This window comes from Ammospiza caudacuta, chromosome 36, assembly GCF_027887145.1.
Source record: "Ammospiza caudacuta isolate bAmmCau1 chromosome 36, bAmmCau1.pri, whole genome shotgun sequence".
Taxonomy (NCBI): Eukaryota; Metazoa; Chordata; class Aves; order Passeriformes; family Passerellidae; genus Ammospiza; species Ammospiza caudacuta.
The window spans coordinates 298,721-321,505 of NC_080628.1; the positions used below are offsets into that span (position 1 = coordinate 298,721).

The 22,785-nt window shown below is 56.4% G+C and overlaps 2 protein-coding genes across 2 annotated transcripts; one reads left to right on the forward strand and one right to left on the reverse strand.

The window, feature by feature from the left end:
• Window positions 1–1,681: 1,681 nt before the first annotated feature.
• DLG4 (discs large MAGUK scaffold protein 4) lies at window positions 1,682–15,319 on the forward strand. Its single transcript, XM_058823028.1, has 19 exons — window positions 1,682–1,744; window positions 2,694–2,747; window positions 3,217–3,267; window positions 3,882–4,006; window positions 4,788–4,957; window positions 6,171–6,307; window positions 6,766–6,910; window positions 7,621–7,759; window positions 8,192–8,348; window positions 8,846–8,948; window positions 9,643–9,757; window positions 11,084–11,260; window positions 12,114–12,172; window positions 12,565–12,612; window positions 12,737–12,838; window positions 13,330–13,502; window positions 14,168–14,277; window positions 14,625–14,716; window positions 15,079–15,319. The coding sequence occupies exons 3-19, from the start codon at window positions 3,238–3,240 to the stop codon at window positions 15,183–15,185; spliced, it is 1,989 nt and encodes a 662-aa protein (XP_058679011.1). The 5' UTR covers window positions 1,682–1,744; window positions 2,694–2,747; window positions 3,217–3,237; the 3' UTR covers window positions 15,186–15,319.
• An 885-nt stretch (window positions 15,320–16,204) lies between these two features.
• MPDU1 (mannose-P-dolichol utilization defect 1) lies at window positions 16,205–20,007 on the reverse strand. The gene is made up of 7 exons (XM_058822980.1): window positions 19,920–20,007; window positions 19,547–19,612; window positions 19,267–19,399; window positions 18,519–18,604; window positions 18,316–18,434; window positions 17,849–17,959; window positions 16,205–16,860 (listed from the first exon to the last, which is right to left on the reverse strand). Exons 1-7 carry the CDS (start codon window positions 20,005–20,007, stop codon window positions 16,741–16,743), a joined length of 723 nt encoding a protein of 240 aa, XP_058678963.1. The 3' UTR covers window positions 16,205–16,740.
• Window positions 20,008–22,785: the final 2,778 nt, after the last annotated feature.

Consider the following 22,785-nt stretch of genomic DNA (forward strand, 5'->3'; position numbering starts at 1 on the left):
GTCCCCCTCGGGGGTCTCTCTATGACCCTGGGGGTCTCTCTGTTCCCCTCTCGATGGTTTGGGGGTCTCTCTGTCCCCCTCTCTATGACCCTGGAGGTCCCGGGGGTCTCTCTGTCCCCGTCTCTGTGGTTTGGGGGTCTCTCTGTCCCCCTCGGAGGTCTCCTCTATGATCCCGGTGCTATCGGTGGAATTTTGGGGGTCACGGGGGGGGTCTGGGGGTTCCGGAGGGGTCTCGGCCCCCCCTTTACACCCCCCAAGCCCCTCCCCCTCCCCTTTATCCCCTCCCCGTTAATCCCCGTTAATCCCGGAGGAGCCTCCGGGGGTGGGGGAGGGGAATCCCGGATCAGGGTGGGGGGGGGGGGTCCCGGTGCCCTGGGGGGGGTCCCGGGGGGGTCCCGATGGCGGGAACGGCCCCGGCCCCGTTGGCCGCGGGGGTCCCGGGGGGGGTCCCGGTAACCGGGGGGTGCCCGGGGGGGGTCCCGGTGCCCCGGGGGTGCCCGGGGGGGGTCCCGGGGTGCGCGGGGGGGTCCCGGGGGGGGGGTCCCGGGTGCTTCTCGCCGCTGCTCTGCCAGTGCCGCCTGGTCTGGAGGGACCGGAGCCTCTCGCTGGCCTTCGGCTGCAAGGTGGGACGGACTGGGGGCACTGGGACGGACTGGGGGCACTGGGACGGACTGGGGGCACTGGGAGGGGATTTGGGGGCACTGGGGGGAACTGGGATGGACTGGGGGATACTGGGAGGGGATTTGGGGGCACTGGGAGGGGATTTGGGGGGGACTGGGATGGACTGGGAGGCACTGGGAGGGGATTTGGGGGCACTGAGAGAAGGAATGGGGGTGCTGGGAGGGACTGGGATGATACTGGGATGGACTGGGGGGCACTGGGAGGGGATCTGGCGGCACTGGGATGGACTGGGAGGGACTGGGGGGCACTGGGAGGGGATTTGGGGGCACTGGGAGGGGATTTGGGGGCACTGGGGGGAACTGGGATGGACTGGGGGATACTGGGAGGGGATTTGGGGGGGACTGGGATGGACTGGGAGGCACTGGGAGGGGATTTGGGGGCACTGGGATGGACTGGGACGGACTGGGGGGCACTGGGAGGGGATTTGGGGGCACTGGGATGGACTGGGAGCACTGGGAAGGGGCACTGGGAGGGACTGGCGGATGCTGGGATAGGCTGGGATGGGATTTGGGGGGACTGGGATGGACTGGAGGGCACTGGGAGGGGATTTGGGGGCACTGGGAGCACTGGGAGGGGGCACTGGAGGGACCGGAGCCTCTCGCCCGCCTTCGGCTGCAAGGTGGGATGGACTGGGGGATACTGGGAGGGACTGGGAGGGACTGGGAGAGGTTCTGTGGGCACCGGGAGCACTGGGACCCCCCAGTTCCATACTGGGAGCACTGGGACCCCCCCAGACCCCCCCATTCCATACTGGGAGCACTGGGACCACCCCCAGTTCCATACTGGGACCCCCCCCATTCCATACTGGGAGCACTGGGACCCCCCCAGTCCTGACCCAGTTTCCCCCCACTTTAATCCTTCCCAATCCCCAAACTGGGATTAACTGGGATTAACTGGGCGGAGCCGTCGAACCACCTTAATGTGCATAAACACACCGAATTTACATAAATTTGCATGTTTGTGGGCGCTCATCTGCATAAATTTGCATGCGTTACAGAAATACCGGTACCAAGATGAGGACAGCCCCCCCCTGGAGCAGAGCCCCGCCCACCTGCCCAGCCAGGTAAGGCCCCGCCCACCCGAGAGGCCACGCCCATTTTTCGGATGCACCATCACCATATATGGAGAAGCCACACCCCTTTTAGAGGCCACACCCCTTCAGGACAGGTAATGTCCAAATATAGACAAGGCCACGCCTCCTTTTGGTCAGGTAACAGCCAAATATGGTCAGGCCACGCCCATTTTTAAAAGCCACGCCCCCTTCACAGCCCCCAATGCCCAAATATGGACATGGCACCGCAATGTTGGGGTGGCCACGCCCCCTTTGGACAAGCACTGCCCATTTATGGACAAGCCACACCCCCTTAGAGGCCACGCCCATGTATGGGCCACAGTTGCCAATTTAGTGAGGCCACGCCCCTTTGGAGTTGGCCCCGCCCCTTTTGGGAGGCCACACCCCCAGGGAGGGCAGTAGTGACATCACTGGAAGCAACGATGACGTCATGGGCTTTCCGATGACGTCACTGCCCTTGCCATAACATCGGCAGCGAGGCGAATGACGCCACAGGTGGGAGTGACGTCACTGATGATGTCACCGATGACGTCACAAGAGTCGGGACGGGGTTTGGGGTGGGGGAGGGGAATTTGGGGCCATTTTTGGGTTTTGGGGAGGAGCTGGGGGAAAATTTGGGAATTTGGGGGGAAATTTGTGGAAAATCTGGGAGTATTGGGGGGCTCGGGGCTAAATTTGGGAACTTGGAGGGATTTTTGAGGGGAAATCGGAAATTTTGGGGGGAATTTTGGGGGGAATTTGAGTTTTTCTTGGAGTGGTTGGGGGTGGCTTGGGGAATTTTTTGGGGGGATTTTTTGGGGAATATTTGGAGGAATTATTTTGGGGAATATTTTGGGGAATTTTGGGGGAATATTTTTGGGAATTTTCTGGGAATTCTTTGGGGAATTTGGGGATATTCCGGGGGGGTTTGGGGGTCTCTGACCTCCCCTCCTCCCCCCAGGCCAACTCTCCCCCCGTCATCGTCAACACCGACACCCTGGAGGCCCCGGCCTATGTGAGCCCCAAAAATCCCCAAAATCTCCCCAAAATCCACCCCAGAACCCTCTGGAATCACCCCCAGAATTCCCTCTGAAATGGGCCCAGACTCCCCCAAAAATTCCATTAAAATCTCCCCAAATTCCCCCCAAAAAATTCCATCCCAATCCCCTCCAGACCACCCCAAAATCCCCCCCAAACCCATCCCAAAATTCCCCCAAATCCATCCCAAATTCCTCCCTAAATTTCATCCAAATTCATCCCAAAATTCCCTCAAAATCCTCCCAAAGTCCATCCCCAAATCCACCCAGAACCCCTCAGAAATTCCTCCAAAATTCCCCCGAATTCCTGCAAAATTCCCCCCCAAAATTCCCCAAAATTCCTCCCCAGATCCCCCCAAAATTCCCTCAAATTCCAGCTCAAATTCCCCCCCAAAACCCCCAAATTTCCCCCCAAAATCCCCAAAATTCTGATTTTTTTGTTGGCAGGTGAACGGCACCGAGGGGGAGATGGAATACGAGGAGATCACTCTGGAGAGGGTGAGAGCCCCAAAATCCCCAAAAATCTCCCCAAAATCTGCCCCACATCCACCTGGGAACCCCAAACTCGGAATTGGGAGCCCCAAAATCCCCCAAAATCGGCCCAAAAATCCAACTGGGAACCCCCAAAATTCACCAAAATGAGCCCAGAAATCCTTGAAAACTCCTCCTGGAAATGCCCAAAATTCTTTGGGAGTTCCCAAAATCCACTGGGAATCCTAAAAATCCACACGGGACCCTCAGAAATTCCCGAATCAGCCCCAAAATCCACCTGGGACCCCCAAAAAACCCCAAAATTCTCTTTTTTTTTTTGGTTGTTTTTTTAGGAATTTTTATGGGATTTTCGAGGTTTTTGGGGTTTTTAAAGGTCTGGCTGTTCTGGGGCTTTTGGGGGCGGATTTTGGGGTTTTTTGGGGTATTTCAGGTTTTACAGGACCCCAAAATCCATCTGGGACCCCCCCAAAAAAAAAAAAACCCAAAATTTCCATGTTTTGGTTGGTTTTTTTAGGGATTTTTTGCGTTTTTTAGGGTCTGGCTGCTCTGGGGGTTTTGGGGGTGGGTTTTGGGGGATTCTCGGGGTGTTTTGGCTCTAACAGGACCCCAAAACCCCGCAGGGGAACTCGGGCTTGGGGTTCAGCATCGCGGGGGGCACCGACAACCCCCACGTCGGGGACGACCCCGGGATCTTCATCACCAAAATCATCCCCGGGGGCGCCGCTGCCCAGGACGGGAGGCTCAGGTGAGAAATGACCCCAAAATCTCCCAAAATTACCCCAAAATTGGGTTCAGGACCCCCAAAAACCCCAAAATCCACCCCAGAACCTCCAAAATCCACCAACAAAAACCCCAAAATCCACCTAAAACTCCCTAAAAACCATCCTGGGATGGGCAGCTCAGGTGAGAAATCACCCCAAAATTACCCCAAAATTGGGTTCAGGATCCTCAAAAACCCCAAAAACCCCCCAAATCCACCCCAAAATCATCCCCGGGGGCGCCACCACACCGGATGGGCGGCTCAGGTGAGAAATGAACCAAAATTACACCAAAATCACCCCAAATTCCCCCCAAATTCACCCAAAAAGGCCCCAAACCGCCCTGAAACTTCCTGAAATGCCCAAAATTTTTCTCAAAAATCCCTGATTTCGCCCCAACCCAGGGTCAATGACAGCATCCCGTTTGTGAACGGGGCTGAGCTTTGGGAGGTGCCCCCAAAACGGCCCCAAAACCCCCCCAAAGTGACCCAAAACCACCCTGAAATCCCCCAAAATCCCCAAAAAATCCCCAAAAATCTCAGATTTTTTCCCAAAAATCCGTGATTTTTTCCCAAAACCCGCGGATTTTGCCTCGACCCAGGGTCAATGACAGCATCCTGTTTGTGAACGAGGCCGGCGTGCGGGAGGTGCCCCCAAAACTGCCCCAGAATCTCCCTTAGAACTGCCCCAAAACAGCTCAAAACCGCCCAGACAACCCCAAAAATCCGGGTTTTTTTCCCAAAAGCCCCTGTTTTTCCCCCAAACCAGGGTGAACGACAGCATCCTGTTCGTGAACGAGGCCGACGTGCGGGAGGTGCCGCACTCGGCGGCCGTGGAGGCGCTCAAGGAGGCCGGCGCCGTGGTGCGGCTCTACGTGATGAGGAGGAAGGTCCCGGCCGAGAGGGTGGTGGAGGTCAAGCTCATCAAAGGGCCCAAAGGTACCCCAAAAAAAACCCCAAATTCACCCCAAAATCCCAAAAACCTGAAACCCCTCTGTAATCCCTCAAATCTGCCTCAAAATCCAGCCCAAAAATCCACCCCAAAGTCCGTGACACCTACCCCAAAATCCACCCCAAAAATCCCTGAAATCCACCCCAAAAATCCACCCCAAAGTCTGTGACATCTACCCCAAAATCCAGCCCAAAAATCCACCCCAAAGTCCGTGACACCTACCCCAAAATCCACCCCAAAAATCCCTGAAATCCAGCCCAAAAATCCACCCCAAAATCCGTGACACCTACCCCAAAATCCACCCCAAAATCTCTGAAATCCAGCCCAAAATCTCTGAAATCCCCCCCAAAATCCAGCCCAAAATCCCCAAAATCCACCCCAAAATCCACCCCAAAATCCACCCCAAAATCTCCAAATTCTATGCCAAAATCTCTGAAATCCACCCCAAATTGCTGAAATCCCCGAAATCCACCCCAAATTCCATGCCAGGACCCCCAAAATCGACCTGGGATCCCCAAAATCCACCCCAGAGTCTCCCAAATTCCCCAAAATCCACCCCAAAATTCCCCTAAAACCACCCCAGGTCCCCAAAATCTCCCAAATTCAGCCCAAAATTCTCCTGAGGGGCCAAAAATCGCCCAAAATTCCCCCCAGGAGCCCCAAATTTGGGGACATTTGGGGGCATTTGGGGACCTCCCAAGGGGACAACGGGGGAGGGGACACAGGGGGGGACACAGGTGGCAATGGGAGGTGACACAGGTGGCAATGGGAGGTGGCACAGGTGGCAATGGGAGGTGGCAATGGAGGGGTTGAAGTGGGGGACACGACAACAACAACAAAATGGGGGTGACAACGGTGACAATAACGGTGACAGTGGGGGGGAGGTGACAATCAGGGGGTGACAATTGGGAGGTGACAATGAAAAGTGACAGTGGTAGAGGTGACAAAGGGGAGGTGACAACAGCAACAAAACAGGGATGACAGCGGTGACGAGAACGGTGACAGAGGTGACACCAGTGACAGTGGTGGCAGTGGTGACCGGGGTGACACCGGGGGGGGGTGTGACAATGTGGAGGTGACAAAGGTGACGACAATGGGAGAGGTGACAACAACAAAACGGGGGCGACGACAGCGGTGACAGAGGTGCCACCGGCGGGGGGGGACAGTGGGGGGGAGGTGACACCGGTGTCCCCCGGGCAGGTCTGGGGTTCAGCATCGCGGGGGGCGTGGGCAACCAGCACATCCCGGGGGACAACAGCATCTACGTCACCAAGGTCATCGAGGGGGGGGCGGCGCACAAGGACGGGCGGCTGCAGGTCGGGGACAAGATCCTGGCCGTGAGTTGGGGACACCGGGGACACCGGGGGGGATCGGGGGGTGCTGGGGACGTTGGGGAGGTTGGGGACACCGGGGGGGTTGGGGGACATTGGGGACATCAGGGGACATTGGTGGGAGTTGGGGACACCGGGGGGATTGGGGACATCACAGATTAAAGGAGGACTGGGGACATTGGGGACATCTGGGGACATTGGGGCAATTGTGGGGCATTGGGGACATTGAGGGGGTTTTGGGGACGTTGGGGGGATTTGGGGGTGTTGGGGACATTGTGGGGGTGGCCGGGGTGGGGCGGTGGCGCTGCTGTCCCCATGTCCCCTCCCTGTGTCCGTGTGTCCCCCGATCCCCTGGACCTGATGTCCCCAACCCCCCCAATGTCCCCAACCCCCCCAATGTCCCCCATGTCCCCAGTCCCACCAATGTCCCCAGTGTCCCCAACAGTGTCCCCAATGTCCCCAAGGTGAACAACGTCAGCCTGGAGGACGTCATGCACGAGGACGCGGTGGCGGCGCTCAAGAACACCTACGACGTGGTGTACCTGCGGGTGGCCAAGGCCACCGTGCCCGGCCTCGGGGACACCTACGGGCCCCCCGATGTCACCGGCTGTGAGTGACACGTGGGGACATTGGGGACACTGGGGACACTGGGGACATTGGGAAGAGCTTGGGAAATTTGGGGACACTGGGGACATCTGGGAAATTGGGAACATCAGGGATTTGGGGACATTGGTGATGTTTGGGAACACTGGGGACATTTGGGGACATTGAGGACATTGGAGACATCAGGGGGTGTTTGGGACATTGGGGACATTGGGGACATTGGGAGGGTTTGGAGGGATTGGGGACATTGGGGGGATTTGGGGACACTGGGGAGGGACATCGGTGGTGGGACCCCCCTGTCCTTGTGTCCCTGTCCTTGTCCCTTGTCCCCAAATGTCCCTTTGTGTCCCTTTATGCCCAAATGTCCTTAATTTTCATCAGTGTCCCCAAATGTCCCTAATGTCACAAATGTCGTCTTTTCCTGTGATACCTGGCTGTGTCCCTGATGTCCCCAAGTGCCCCCAATGTCACAAACGTCCTGCATTCCTCTGATGTCCTCTGATGTCCCCAACTGTCCCCACCTGTCCCCACCTGTCCCCAGCCTACTCGGCGCACCTGGACTCGGAGCTGCCCCCCCAGAGCTCCCCGTCCTTGCTGTCCCCACTGTCCCCAATGTCCCCAACGTCACAAATGTCCTGTTTTCATGTGATACCCCCCAATGTCCCCAATGTCCCCAGTGTCCCCACCTGTCCCCTGATGTCCCCACCTGTCCCCAGCCTACTCGGCCCACCTGGACTCGGAGCTGCCCCCCCAGAGCTTCCTGGGCCCCGAGTTCCCCCCGGCGCTGACCCCGACGTCCCCGCGGCGCTTCTCGCCCGGCCCCAAGGAGCTGCTGCCCGACGACGACGTCCCCAGGTGTGTCCCCAAATGTCCCCAAGGTGTCACCGACGTCCCCAGGGCTGTCCCCAAATGTCCCCAAGGTGTCACCCATGTCCCCAAGGGTCACTCAGGGTCCCCGGGGCTCACTCAGGGGTGTCCCCAGTGTCCTTCTCGCCCGGCCCCAAGGAGCTGCTGCCCGACGACACACCTGGGACACCCCAGTGTGTCACCGATGTCCCCAAGGGCTCTGGAGTGTCCCCAGGTGCCACCAATGTCCCTGGAGTGTCCCCAGTGACCCCAAACTGGTCCCACCCCACCCAGGGGCTCCCCAAGGTGAACATCAGCCTGGAGGACGTCATGCAAGATGTCCCCCGATGTCCCCAGCCCCGAGTGTCCCCAGTCCCCCCTTTATCCCCAGTGTCCCCAAGTGTCCCCGACGTCCCCAAATGTCCCCGCTGCCGTCCCCAGGGACCCGCGGCGCATCGTGATCCCGCGCGGCTCCACCGGGCTGGGCTTCAACATCGTGGGCGGCGAGGACGGCGAGGGGATCTTCATCTCCTTCATCCTCGCCGGCGGCCCGGCCGACCTCAGCGGGGAGCTGCGCAAGGGCGACCAGATCCTCTCGGTGGGTGGCCCTGGGGACACCTTGGGGACGCCCGGTGGCACCCGGGGACGTCGGGGGTGGCGGCGGAACGGGGCGGTTTGGGCGTTTTTTTGGGGTTTGTGTGGAGTTTTTTGGGGTTTTTGGTCGCCACCATCATCATCCTCGCCACGGGAAGGGGTCCCAGGCCACCCCCAGGGTGTCCCCAGGGTGTCACAACCCCTTGGTGGCACCTGGGGACACCTGGGTTGGAGGTGGAATGGGGCGGTTTGGGCATTTTTTGGGGTTTTTTTGGGTTTTTGGTCTCCACCGTCATCATCCTCACTATGAGAAGGTGCCCTCGAGGTGCCCAGATTGTCCCCAGCTGTCCCTAAATGTCCTTTTTCCCCATTTCCCCCCTGATTTGGCCCCATTTTTCCCCCAATTTTCCCCCAAATTTCCCATTTTCGCCCATTTCCCTGCCCCAACCCTGTCCCCGAGTGCCACCACCGCGTCCCTCGATGTCCCCAATGTCCCCGCAGGTGAACGGGGTCGATCTGCGCGGTGCCACCCACGAGCAGGCGGCGCTGGCGCTCAAGAACGCCGGGCAGTCGGTGACAATCGTGGCCCAGTACCGGCCCGAAGGTGACACTGATGTCCCCAAATGTCCCCAAATGTCCCCAAGGGTGTCCCCGGTGACAATCGTGCCCCAGTACCGGCCCGAAGGTGACAGCCCTGTCCCCAGTGTCCCCAAATGTCCCCAAGGGTCACCAAAACCCCCTCAATGTCCTGAATCCCCCAATGATCCCAACCAGCCCAAAATTCCCAATTTTCCCAAAACCCCCGGAATTCACCCCAAAACCCCCATTGTTTCACAGCACGGGAGCTTCGAGGCCAAGATCCCCCAAATACCCCAAAATTCCCAAACCCCCTCAATGTCCTGAATCCCCCAATGATCCCCAAATTCCCAATTTTCCCAAAACCCCCGGAATTCACCCCAAAATCCGCCCCCATTTCAGAGTACGGGCGCTTTGAGGCCAAGATCCCCCCAAAAGCCCAAAAATATCCCAAAAAATCCCAATTTTCTCAAATCCCCCAAACCCCTCCTTGACCCCAACCACCCCAAAATTCCCAATTTTCCCAAAACCCCTGGAATTCACCCCAAAATCCCCCCCAAATTCCAGAGTACGGGCGCTTCGAGGCCAAGATCCCCCAAATACCCCAAAATATCCCCAAAAATCCCAAACCCTCTCAATGTCCTGAATCCCCCAATGATCCCAAAATTCCCAATTTTCCCAAAAGCCCCGGAATTCACCCCAAAATCCCCCCCAAATTCCAGAGTACGGGCGCTTCGAGGCCAAGATCCACGACCTGCGGGAGCAGCTCCTGAGCAGCAGCCTCGGCTCCGGCAGCGCCTCCCTGCGCAGCGACCCCAAACGCGGCTTCTACGTGCGGTGGGGACACCTGGGGACACCTGGGGACACCTGGGGACACCTGGGGACACCTGGGGACATTTCGGGTTTTTTGGGATTTTTTTGGGATTTTTTTGGGATTTTTTTTTTTTAATTTTTTTTATTCTTTTGTGATTTTTTGTGATTTTTTATGATTTTTTTTGTGACTTTTTGGCAATTTTTTGAGGTGTTTTTCAGATTTGGGATCTTGGGGACATTTGAGGGATTTGGGGTTTTTTGGATTTTTTAGGGAATTTTTCTGAATTTTTGGGGAATTTTTGTGATTTTTTTTTTGCAAATTTTTTGCATTTTTTTTTTAGGGTTTTTGTGGTGATTTTTTGGAGAGGTTTTTTGGGGGATTTTTCAGATTTGGGACCTTGGGGATACTTGAGGCATTTGGGGCTGTTTGGGGTTTTTTGGCTTTTTTGCAAATTTTTTGTGAATTTTTGTGATTTTTTTTTTGGCAAATTTTTTGCAATTTTTGTAGGATTTTTTTTTTTTGAGAGGTTTTTTGAGAGATTTTTCAGATTTGGGACCTTGGGGACATCGAGGGGATTTTGGGGGTTTTTGGACATTTTTGGTATTTTCAGGGTTTTTTTGGGATATTTGGGATCTCTCGGCTCTGGCTCTCAGTGGGCTGCACTGGTTCATACTGGGACAAACTGGGATGAACTGGGGGACACTGGGGGTGACCCCGGGGAGGTGGCACAGGTGGCACAGGTAGCACAGGTGGCACAGGTGACAAAGGTGACAAAGGTGACAATGGCACCAGGGTATGAGAAGGCCAAGGAAATGGTGGGAGAATGGGGACACTGTGAGCACTGAACTGGGATGAACTGGTTCATACTGGGACAAACTGGGATGAGCTGGGGGACACTGGGGGTGACCCCGGGGAGGTGACAAAGGTGACAAAGGTGACACAGGTGACAAAGGTGACAATGCCCCCCCAGGGCCCTCTTTGACTACGACAAGGCCAAGGACGTGAGGGGGGAATGGGGACAGTAAAGGACACCGGGAGCACTGGGATGGACTGGGCTGAACTGGTTCATACTGGGATGAACTGGGGGACACTGGGGGTGACCCCGGGGAGGTGACACAGGTGACACAGGTGACAATGCCCCCCCAGGGCCCTCTTTGACTACGACAAGGCCAAGGACGTGAGGGGGGAATGGATGGAATGGGGACATTGAGAGCATTGGGCTGTACTGGTTTATACTGGTTCATACTGGGACGAACTGGGATGAGCTGGGGGACACTGAGGGTGACCCCGGGGAGGTGACACAGGTGACACAGGTGACACAGGTGACACAGGTGCCATTGCCCCCCCAGGGCCCTCTTTGACTACGACAAGGCCAAGGACGTGGGGTTCCTGAGCCAGGCGCTGAGTTTCCGTTTCGGGGACGTTCTGCACGTCCTGGACGCCTCCGACGAGGAGTGGTGGCAGGCCCGGCTGGTGCTGCCCCCCCAGCAGCCCCCCGACATCGGCTTCGTGCCCAGCAAGCGCCGGTGAGACGCTGGTTCATACTGGTTTGTACTGGGAGTCACTGGGAGTCACTGGGAGTGGATTTGGAGCGGTTCCGATGGGGTTCAATGGCACTGGGAGTCACTGGTTTATACTGGGAGTGGATTTGGAGCGGTTCCAGTGGGGTTCAATGGCACTGGGAGGGCACTGGGAGGTGACTGGGAGTCACTGGAATAGCCCTGGAGCCACTGGTTTGTACTGGGAGTCACTGGTTTGTACTGGTTTGTACTGGGAGTGGATTTGGAGCGGTTCCGATGGGGTTCAGTGGGGTTCACTGGCACTGGGAGGGCACTGGGAGGGCACTGGGAGGAGGTTTGGGAGCACTGGGAGTCACTGGAATCACCCTGGAGCCACTGGTTTGTACTGGGAGTCACTGGTTTGTACTGGTTTATACTGGGAGCGAGTTTGGGGGCACTGGGATCCAACGTCAGGGAGTTCCAATGGGGTTCAGTGGTACTGGGAGGGACTGGGATGGACTGGGATGGAGTTTAGGAGCACTGGGAGCCACCGGAACAGACCTGGAGTCACTGGTTTGTACTGGTTTGTACTGGGAGTGGATTCGGAGCGGTTCCAATGGGGTTTAATGGCACTGGGGGTCACTGGTTTGTACTGGTTTGTACTGGGAGCCAACACTGGGGTGTTCCAGTGGGGCACTGGTTTGGACTGGTTTGTACTGGTTTGGACTGGGAGGGCACTGGAGCTTTACTGGTTTAACTGGGATTAACTGGGAGCCACTGGGAAGGAACTGGAGCTTTACTGGTGGCCACTGGGACGGGACTGGTGCAAACTGGTCCCAGCTGGTCCTTACTGGTGCAAACTGGTCCTTACTGGTTGCAGGGTGGAGCGCCGGGAGTGGACGCGGCTCAAGGCCAAAGATCGGGGTCCGGGGGCTCAAGGTGGGGCCTGAAAATCCCAAAATTCCCCCCAAAAATTCCCAAAATCCCCCCAAAAAATCACCCAAATTCCCCCCAAAAAAACCCCAAAATTTCCCCCCCAAAATCCCAAATACCATTAAAAAAATCCCAAATCCTCCCCAAAATCCCTCCCAAAACTCCCCAAATACCCGAAAGAATCCTACAAAAAACTCCCAAAATTCCCCCCAAAATCTTCCCCAAAATCCCCCAAAATTCCCCCCAAAAATCCCAAAAAATACCCAGAACCCCCCCCTAAAAATCCCATAATTCCCCCAAAATCTCCCAAATTTTCCCCGAAATCCCTCAAAATCCCAAAAATCTCCAAAATCACCCCCAGAAATCCCCAAATCCCCAAAATCCCGAATTGCCCGCAGGCCGCGAGGACGCCGTGCTGAGCTACGAGACGGTGACGCAGATGGAAGGTGAATTTTGGGCTGAAACCCCCCAATTTCGGGATCTCCTTTCTTTCTGGGGAGGTTCAGGACCCCTGGAATTTTGGCAATTTTGGGCAATTTTGGGCAATTTTGGGTTTTTTGCGCTCCCCAGTTCACTACGCGCGGCCGATCATCATCCTGGGCCCCACCAAGGATCGCGTCAACGACGACCTCCTGAGCGAGTTCCCCGAGAAATTCGGCTCCTGCGTGCCCCGTGAGTCACCTGGGGGCACCTGGGCGCACCTGGGCACACCTGGGGGCATCAGGAACACACCTGGACACTCTTGGGGGCACCTGGGCACACCTGGGGGCGCCTGAGATACACCTGGGCACACCTGGGGGCATCAGGAACACACCTGGACACTCTTGGGGGCACCTGGGCACACCTGGGGGCACCTGAGATACACCTGGGGGCACCCAAAACACACCTGAGATACACCTGGGGGCACCTGGGCACAGCTGGGGGCACCTGGGCCCCATTGATTCCCCATTCCAGGTGTGTCTCACCTGTCTCAGGTGTGTTACCTGTCGCACCTGCAGACACGACGCGGCCCAAGCGCGAGTACGAGGTCGACGGCCGCGACTGTCACACCTGGGCCCCATTTATCCCCCATTTACCCCACATTTACCCCACATTTAACCCCCGTTACCTGTCCCAGGTGTGTCCCAGGTGTGTCTCACCTGTCCCACCTGTCGCACCTGCAGACACGACGCGGCCCAAGCGCGAGTACGAGGTCGACGGCCGCGATTATCACTTCGTGGCCTCGCGGGAGCGCATGGAGAAAGACATCCAGGGGCACAAGTTCATCGAGGCGGGGCAGTACAACAGCCACCTGTACGGGACCAGCGTGCAGTCCGTGAGAGAGGTGGCTGAGCAGGTGAGATACACCTGGGATACACCTGGGCACACCTGGGATACACCTGGGATACACCTGGGCACACCTGAGATACACCTGGGCACACCTGGGATACACCTGGGATACACCTGGGCACACCTGGGTGCAGCTGGGGCAGGGCAGTACCACAGCCACCTGTACGGGACCAGCGTGCAATCCCTGCGAGAAGTGGCTGAACAGGTAAATACACACCTGGGTACACCTGAGATACAGCTGAGGGCACCTGTGACACACCTGTGTCCCCTGCAGGGCAAGCACTGCATGCTGGGGGTGTCTGGGTGTAGCTGGGTCACACCTGTGCCTCACCTGGTCACACCTGGTCACACCTGTGCATCACCTGGTCACACCTGGGTGTGGTTTGGGTCACACCTGGTCACACCTGTGTCACACCTGGTCACACCTGTCCCCTGCAGGGCAAGCACTGCATCCTGGACGTGTCTGGGTGTACCTGTGCCTCACCTGGTCACACCTGGGTGTGGTTTGGGTCACACCTGGTCACACCTGTGTCACACCTGTCCCCTGCAGGGCAAGCACTGCATCCTGGACGTGTCTGGGTGTACCTGTGCCTCACCTGGTCACACCTGGGTGTGGTTTGGGTCACACCTGGTCACACCTGTGCCTCACCTGGTCACACCTGTCCCCTGCAGGGCAAGCACTGCATCCTGGACGTGTCGGCCAACGCCGTGCGGCGGCTCCAGGCGGCGCAGCTGCACCCGATCGCCATCTTCATCCGGCCCAAATCGCTGCAGAACGTGCTGTGAGTCACCTGGGCACACCTGGGGGCACCTGGGCAGCCATTCTGGGTGGAATTTGAGGGGTTTTAGGGGCGTGGTTTGAGCACAGAAAGGGGGAAACTGAGGCAGGAGGGGGCGTGGCCATCCATGATGAGATTGAGGCCGATTTGCATAATGGGTGGGGTTTCCTAATTTACAGGTGAGAGGTGGGTGTGGTTCTATGAATGGGCGTGGCCTCTTATGAATGAAGCTGTGCTGTGGGAGTGTCTGTGGGAGTTTGTGGGTGTGGCCAGGCGGGGGGCGTGTCTCACAGAGGTGTGGGCGTGGCCAGGTGAGGTGGGCGTGTCCCAACGAGGCCCCGCCCCCTCAGGGAGATCTCCAAGCGCGTGAGCGAGGAGCAGGCGCGGAAAGCGTTCGACAGAGCCACCAAACTGGAGCAGGAGTTCACCGAGTGCTTCTCAGGTGAGAAACACACCTGGGCACACCTGGGCGCACCCAAAACCCCCCTCAAAGACCCCCCAGATTCACCCAACCCCTTCAAAATTACCAAAAACCCCCAAATTCCCCTTTTCTTTTACCTGCAAGGCTCCCTATTCAGCCCCAACCTCCCCAAAATTCCCCAAAATTCCCCCAAAATCCCCTTTTTACTAATCTGCAAGGATTTCCAACAGCCCAAACCCCTCTAAACCTTGCCAAAATACCCCAAATTCCCCTAAAATCCCTGCTTTTTTCCACTCCAAAGATCCCTACCCTCCCCAAACCCCCCCAAACCCCCCAAACCCCCCCCAAATCCCAGTTTTTTCTCTCTCTCTCTCTCTGCCCAGCCATGGTGGAAGGCGACAGCTTCGAGGAGATTTACCACAAAGTCAAACGAGTCATCGAGGACCTCTCAGGACCTTTCATCTGGGTCCCCGCCCGCGAGCGGCTTTAGGGCCGGGGGGGGGGAACCCCCCCAAAAAAAATCCCCCCCCCCAAAATCCACAGGAAACCCCCCCCAAAAAAACAAAACGACAAAAAAACCCCACCAGGACCTGCTGGGAGTTCCCAAAGCCTTGGGGGAGGGGTTGGCTGTTTTTATTTTAATTGTTTTTTGGTTTTTTTGGGGGAGATCCTCTCCGGTGGATTTTGGGGAGGGGGGAAAAACGCCCCACCCCCCCCCTTCCCCCCCCCCCCCCCCCACCGCCCCAAATTTGGACTCTTGTCATTTTTTTGTACATATTTAAGCTCTATATTTGTAACGCCCCGGGGGGCCCCCGAATCGGCCCCTCCCGGCCTCGAACATTTTGGGGGGGGGGGGGGGGGGGGAAGGGGTTTGGGGAGGGGTTTTGGAGTCCCCCTGGGCCCCTCCCCCCTCTCCCCCTCCCTCGACGTGGGAAAAAAAATATGGAGGGGTTGGGGGGGGGAGGGGAGATGAGAGTATTTTGCATAGAAATTATGGAATTGTGGGAATAAAGCGATGGAGACGCCGGAGCTCCGGGATTGGGGGCGGGGGGGGCTGCAAATTTTGGGGAGTGAAAATTTTGGGGGGATTTTTAAGGGAGTTTTCGGGGTTGGAAGAGGTGGTTGTGGGGTTAAATGGGGAGTTTGGGGGCTCAGGGGAATTTGGGGGAGTCCACGGTGGGATTTGGGGGGTGCTGGAGGCGTCACGGAGGCCGGGGAACCCCCGGAGTTGGAATTTGGGGAGATTTTGGGGGGTTTTGGGGTCCAAAGGATGCGTGGGAACCCGTCAGGGGACCGGCAGCCAATCAGAAGCGAAAGCGGTCGATGGGGGTGTGGCCAACGCGGTTTGTGAATGGCGGGTGGAATTTATGAATGGAGGGCGGGGTTTATGAATAGAAGACAGCATTTATGAATGGAGGGCGGGGTTTTCCCACCCCATCAGCACCCCCCTCCCCCCGCCCTAATTACCGTTAATTACCGGCTGTAATTAATTCATTAACGAGCAAAAAAAAGGGGAGGGGAGACCCCCCTGGAATGGGGGGACCCCAAATTTATTTGAGAGGGAGGAGGAAGGGAGGGACGCGCTGGCCACGCCCATTTCCATGCCCCTCCCCCTCCTTGGTCCGAGGGGTTTTTGGGGGGTCCCGAGAGGGAATTTTGGGGTCCCTGAGGGTTTGGGGGACCCTGGGAAGATTTTTGGGGGTCCCATAAAAATTTGGGATCCTCCCAGCTGAGATTTCAGGGTCCCAGAGCAAAGGAACCACCCCAAAATCCTCTTTTCATCCCAAAAATCCCGAATTTGGGGTGATTTGGGGGTTTTTTGGGTTGATTTTATGCTCCCCGAATGATTTTGGGGTCCCAGGTGAATTTCTGGGGTGGTCTCAGGAAGATTTTTGGGGGTCCCATCAAATCTTGCTGCGATTCCAGGTGAGATTTTGGGATTCCCTAACCCAAAAATCCCCTTTTTAAACCCCAAAAAATTCTCAATTTTTGAGGGGATTTTTGGGGCGATTTTGGGGTTTTTTGGGGCGCAGGGGATTTTGGGGTCATTCCTTTTTGGGGTGGGGGTCCCGGGAGCCCCCCAGGAGCAGCACCTGGGCCAGCAGGACCCCGTTGCAGGTGGCCGAGGCCGCGAAGGTCGAGGCCAAGAGGAGATCCCCGGTTTCCTGCAGGGAAATTTGGGGGAAATTTGGGGGATTTGGGGGAAAATATGGGGGGGTAAGGGGAAAACTTGGGGGATTTTGGGGCTTTGGAAGAAATTTTGGGGGGTCCTGGTGAAGGATTTGGGGGATTTTGGGAGCAGTTTGGGAGTTTTAAAAGGATTTTAGAAGGAATTTTAAGATTTTGGGGAGAATTTTAAGTTTTTTGGGGTTGAATTTGGGGATTTTAGGGGGAATTTTGGGGTCCCAGGGGAATTTTTGGGGATTTAGGGGAAATTGGTGGGTCTAAATTACAGTTTAGGAGGAATTTGAGGGAAATTTTGGGGAATTTTAAAGTGGGATTTAAAAGATTTCGATTTTTGGGGAGGTTCTTGGAGAAATTTTGGGGGAAATTTAGGGGGATTTGGGGGGGTCCTGGAAGGGTTTGGGGGTTCTGGGGGGGGTTTAGGATCCAGGATTGTTTTGGGGGGGTTTTTTTTGGGATTTGGGGTTTTGTGGGGAGGGGTCTCACCATGACAGGGACAAATTTGGGGGGTCCTGAGTGAATCTGGGGTGAATTTAGGGGAAATCTGAATAAAAATTTGGGGTTTTTGGGGTGTTCTGGGTGGATTATAAGAGCTGGGATTTTTTGGGGAGATTTTTTTGGGATTTGGGGTTTTCTGGGGAGGGGTCTCATCATGAGGGAGCCGAATTTGGGGGATCCTGAGTGAATTTGAGGTGAATTTGGGATAATTTTGAGTAAGAATCTGGGGGTTTTGCGGAGGTTTAGGATGCAGGATTTTTTGGGGAGGATTTTTGGGATTTGGGGTGTTTTTGGGGAGGGGTCTCACCGTGAGGGAGGTCAATTGGGGTGAATTTGAGTAAAAATTTGTTTGGTTTTTTTTTTTTTTGGTAGGAATTTGGGGGTTTGGGGGGTTCTGGGTGGATTTTTGGATCCGGGATTTTTTGGGGTGTGTCTGGGGGTTTTGGGGTGGTTTTTGGGGAGGGGTCTCACCGTGAGGGAGGTGAAGATCCGGGCCAGGGCCCCCCCAAACAGGAGCCCCGTGGAGACCCCCGAGAGCTGTCCCGTGTGGCCCTGCCGGGCGTTGGTGACGATCTGGATCAGCTGGGGGGGGGGAGAAAGAAATTTTGGGGCATTTCTGGGGGTTCCCAAAAATTTGGAAGCCCCAAAAGTCGAAAGTTTCCAAAAAATGAGAAAAAAGCAACAAATTGATCCAAAATAATCCAGAAATCTCAGGGGAATTTGGTGGGGTTTGGGCAAAAAAAATCCCAAATTCTCCCCTAAATCCTCCCCAGGACCCCCCAAAATCCCCCAAGTTTCTCCCAAAATTCTTCAGGATCCCCCAAATTCCCCCAAAAAATCCCCTCAGGACCCTCAAAATCCTCCCCAAACCCCTCCAAGACCCCCAAAATCCCCCAGGACCCCCCAAAATCCCCCAAATCCCCCCCAAAGCCCCTCACCCTGCTGAGGATGATGATGGGCAGGTTCAGGGCCTGCAGGGCGGTGACGAAGCTCAGCGGGGTCAGAGGTGACACCAAAATCCCCAAAAACGCCCCAAAAACGGCCACGAGCGCCAGCCCTGGGGGGAGGGGGCACAAAGGGGGTGAAGGATCCCCAAAACCCCCCAAAAATCCCAGAATTTCACCCAAAACTCTGCACCAACCTCGGCCCGTGCGGCCCCCAAAGTGCAGGATGAGGAAGAGGAGGGTGAGGGTCTGCAGGAGGAGGAAGAGCGACTCCCCCCAGGCGCTGTTGGGATTTTGGGGGGTCAGGGAGGGGTCGGGGCCCCCCAAAAATTGGGGTGGGGGGTCCCAAAACCCCCCCCAGGAGGGGAAAAATGGGGAAAATCCCGTGAGAAATAACAGGTAAATGGCCCAAAATGGACCCAAAACGCCCCAAAACTTCCCCAAAATTTCACCAATCTACTCCAAAAACCCCAAAATCCCTCCAGGACCCCCCAAAACTCCCTCAAATCCCATTCCAGACCTTCCCAGACCCCCCCAAATACACCTGAAATCCCCCCAAAATCCTCCTGAATCCCCCCAAAATCCCTCCCAGAACCCCAAATCCCCCTAAACCACCCCAAAATCCTCCCCAAAGCCCCTGAAATGCCCAAAATCCACACCAAACCCCACTTTAAACCCCCCCAAACTTCCCCAAACCCCCACAATCACTCCCAGATACCCAAAACTTCCTTAAATCCCCCCAAAACTTCCCCAAATCCCCTCCAGATTCTGCTGAATCACCCCAAATCCCAAAAATCCACCCCAAACCCCCATTTAACCTCCCCCAAGTGTCCCAGAAGCCCCCCAAAATCTGTCCAAACCCCCTCAAATCCGCCCCAAATCCCTCCCAAACTCCCCAAAAATCCCCAAAAAATCCCCAAAATCCCCAAATTTCCCCCCCCCGACCTGAAGGGGAAGCCCCTGGCACAGCCGTAGCCCACGGAGCCCCCCAGGGCCAGCAGCTCCAGCAGCACCGAGGGGAGGCTGAGGCCCCCCCCACTGCGGGACCCCCAAACCTTCAGCAGCTGCGGCACCTTCACTGCGGGGGAAATATAGGGTTAAATTTAAAAATCCCCAAAATCCAGCCCGAAGTGTGAAAAATCCACTTTAAAATAGCCAAAAATGCCCCCACTGCGGGACCTCCCTGGACCCTCCAAATTCCCCGCAGATCCCCCCGAAATCTCACCCAGGACGGATCCCGCCACGATCCCGTAGCCCAGAACTTTGCTCAGGAGGATTTTCAAGCACAGAACTGCGGAGAAAGGACAAAGGTGAGGTGACGTGACCCCAAAATTCCCAAAAATTCCTCAAAATTCTTTAAAATTCCTCAAAATTTGGATCCCTTCACCCAAAACCAAGATGGCGGCGGCATCGCCTCACAGCCAAATCAAAGATGGCGGCGCTTTTCTCCGCGCCCAAAACCAAGATGGCGGCGCCCCTCACAAAACCCGCCCGTAACCAAAATGGCGGCCGCCCCCACAGCCCTTAAAGGAGCATCAAAATCCCGCTCGAAACCGCCCGAAAAGCCCCAAAACCGCTCCCCGCGGCCCCTCCGGCACCGTCGAGGAGCTGGAAGTGGAGGAAGAATCGATCGAAGCAGTGCTCGGGCAGCAGGAACGGGACCAGCCAAGGCCGGAGCGGCTCCATGGCGGCTCCCGCGCTGAGGGGGAATCGGCGAGAAACGCCCCTCGGATGTCGTGATTGGCTGAAGCGCAATAAAATCCCGCCCCTCTAAACCCGACCTGTAATCGGATTAGTTAGGAACTAAAAGTGCCCTGCCAATCAACAGCTGTGCTAAGCTGCGATTTGTCAGCGGTTTATTGCGCAAGCGATTGGCTGAGTGGGTGTAAAGCTCCGCCCCCCACAGGCGCGGCGAGCTGTGATTGGCCAATTCTTTATTAATGCGATTAAAGATTTAAATATCCCGAGTCTCACAGAAATCCCCCAAATTCACCTAAATTTGGGTCCGAAGCGCTCTGAGACCCCCAAAGTCCCCCACAAGTTCTTCTTTAAAGCCTCAGATTTAGGTCCTGATCCACCATTTGTGGGGTCTTGAATGTTTCAGATTTGGTGGATTCCAGACGGTTCCAGTCCCCGAATTTGAAAGAAATAGAGAGATTTTAAAGGGACCCGATTTTAGCGCCTTAAGACGCCCTTTGGGCGAGTTCAGCCGGAATTTTTGGGGTGTTGGATGGATTCTGAGGGGTTAAACTCTTCCCGAACGAGATTTTTCCGGTCAAACCCCCAAAATTTTTGTAGTCCGGCACACCCAAAATCCACTTTTTTTCTTTTTTCCCTCTGCGCATGCGCGGCACACGTGTCGACCCCGCCCTCCGCGGCAACGCTTCCTTACGTTTCTGGTAGTACTGCGCAAGCGCAGAACACGGCAAAGACGCCGCCATGCTGTACGTCTCCTCCTTCTTGTTGCGCATGCGCAATGCGGGGAACACAGCCCCCCCTGCGCACGCGCACTCCGCCCTTCTTCTTCCCCTCACAACCGCCCAAGATGGCGCCGCCCGTGGCGGCCGCCGCCGCTTCCGTCTCCCTCCTGCTCCTGCTCCTCCTCCGCCGCCGCCGCCGCCGCCGCCGCCGCCTCGTCCTGCACCGCCTCCGCCTCCTCCGCCGCCGCCGCCTCTCCGCGCTGCGCCTCGCCCTCTTCCCCCCCCGCCCTTTCTCCGCTCAGGCCCCGCCGTGGCGGCGCCGCCGCGGCCGCCTCTGGAGCCGCGCCCGCAGCTCCGCCTTCTGGGCCACGGTCCGCGACAAGTCGCTGTGCGGCCGCGAGTGGAGCGAGCGCTTCCGCGTGCCGCCCGACACCTTCGACGCGCTGCTGTCGCGACTGGGCGCGGCCATCGGCCGTCGCGACACGGCCATGAGGCGCGCGGTGCCCGCCGAGGTGCGGCTGGCGCTGACGCTGTGGCGCCTCGGCGCCGCCACCGAGTACCGGGCGCTGGAGGCCGCGTTCGGCGTGTCCCGCAGCTCCGTCTGCAAAATCCTGCGCGACGTCTGCGGGGCCCTGGTGGCCGCGCTGGGCCCGCCCGAGGAGGAGGAGGGTGAGGAGGAGGAGGGCGAGGATGAGGAGGGCGAGGATGAGGAGGGCGAGGGGGCGCCGGGGATGAAGCTGCACCTGCCCAGGGACCCCCGCAGGAGCCTGGGGGGGGATTGGGGCCGGTGGGCGAGCGGGGAAGGGCTTGGGGGCAAATCCCGAAATCCGGAGGGGTCCGGGATGAAATCACAAATATTGAAGGGTTCTGACCCAAAATTGAAGGGTTTGGGGTCGAAAATCCAAATCGCAATGGATTCCAGGATAAACCCACAAATCCCGACAGATTCTGACCCAAAATCGAAGCTTTTAGGGTCAAAATTTCAAAATCCGGATGACTCCAGGACTAATTCACAAATATCGACGGATTCTGACCAAAAATCTGAACTTTTGGGGCTGAAATGTCAAATCCCAGCGGATTCCAGGACAAATTCACAAATCTCAGCGGATTCCAGCCCGGAATTCCAAGTATCGACAGATTCAGACCCAAAATCAGAACTTTTGGGGTTGAAATTCCAAATCCCAATGGATTCCAGGACAAAATACCAAAATCCAGCGGATTCCAGCCCAAAATCCCAAATCCCGACAGATTCCGACCCAAAATCGAAGCTTTTGGGGTTGAAATTTCAAAATCCAGTGGACTCCACCCTGAAGTTCCAACCATCGACGGATTCTGTCCCCAAATCCCAAATCTCAGCGGATTCTGAACCAAAATCTGACTTTTTGGGGTTGAAAATTCAAATTCCAGCAGATTCCAGGACAGAATCCCCACATCCAGCAGATTCCAGCCTGGAATTCCAAATATTGATGGACTCCAGCCCTAAATCAGGACTTTTGGAACCCAAACCCCAAAATCTGACAGATTCTGACCCAAAATTCCAAAATCTGTTGGGAATTCCCGGGAGGAGCAGCAGGAGGAGAAAAATCCCAGCGGGAAACGCCCAAAAATCCCAAAAAATGGGAAAATTCCAACCTGGAAATGATGAAAATCCCCCAAATTCACCAGAAACTCCTCAAATTCCTGTAGAAAATTTGGGAATTCCGGCCAAAAAGTGCAGGAATTCAGACGATTTATGGGAAAATTCCCAGGTTTCTGCAGGAGCATCTGGGAATTCCCAAAATACGTTGGGAAATGCAGAAACTTTGGGGAAAAACTCTGGAGATTCCCAAATTTTATTGGGAAACTCCGCAAATTCCCAAATTTCGTCAGAAAATCCCCAAATCCCCTCGGATCCCTCCCTCTCCCAGTTCCCAAATTCCTCTGAATTCCCGGATTTCCAAAACCCCCCAAAAGATCTCCCCGAAAACTTCCAAAAGGTCTTTTCCGAGTTCCAAAACCTCCAAAACAATTTCCAGGAAAATCTCCCCGAAATCCCGAATTTTTC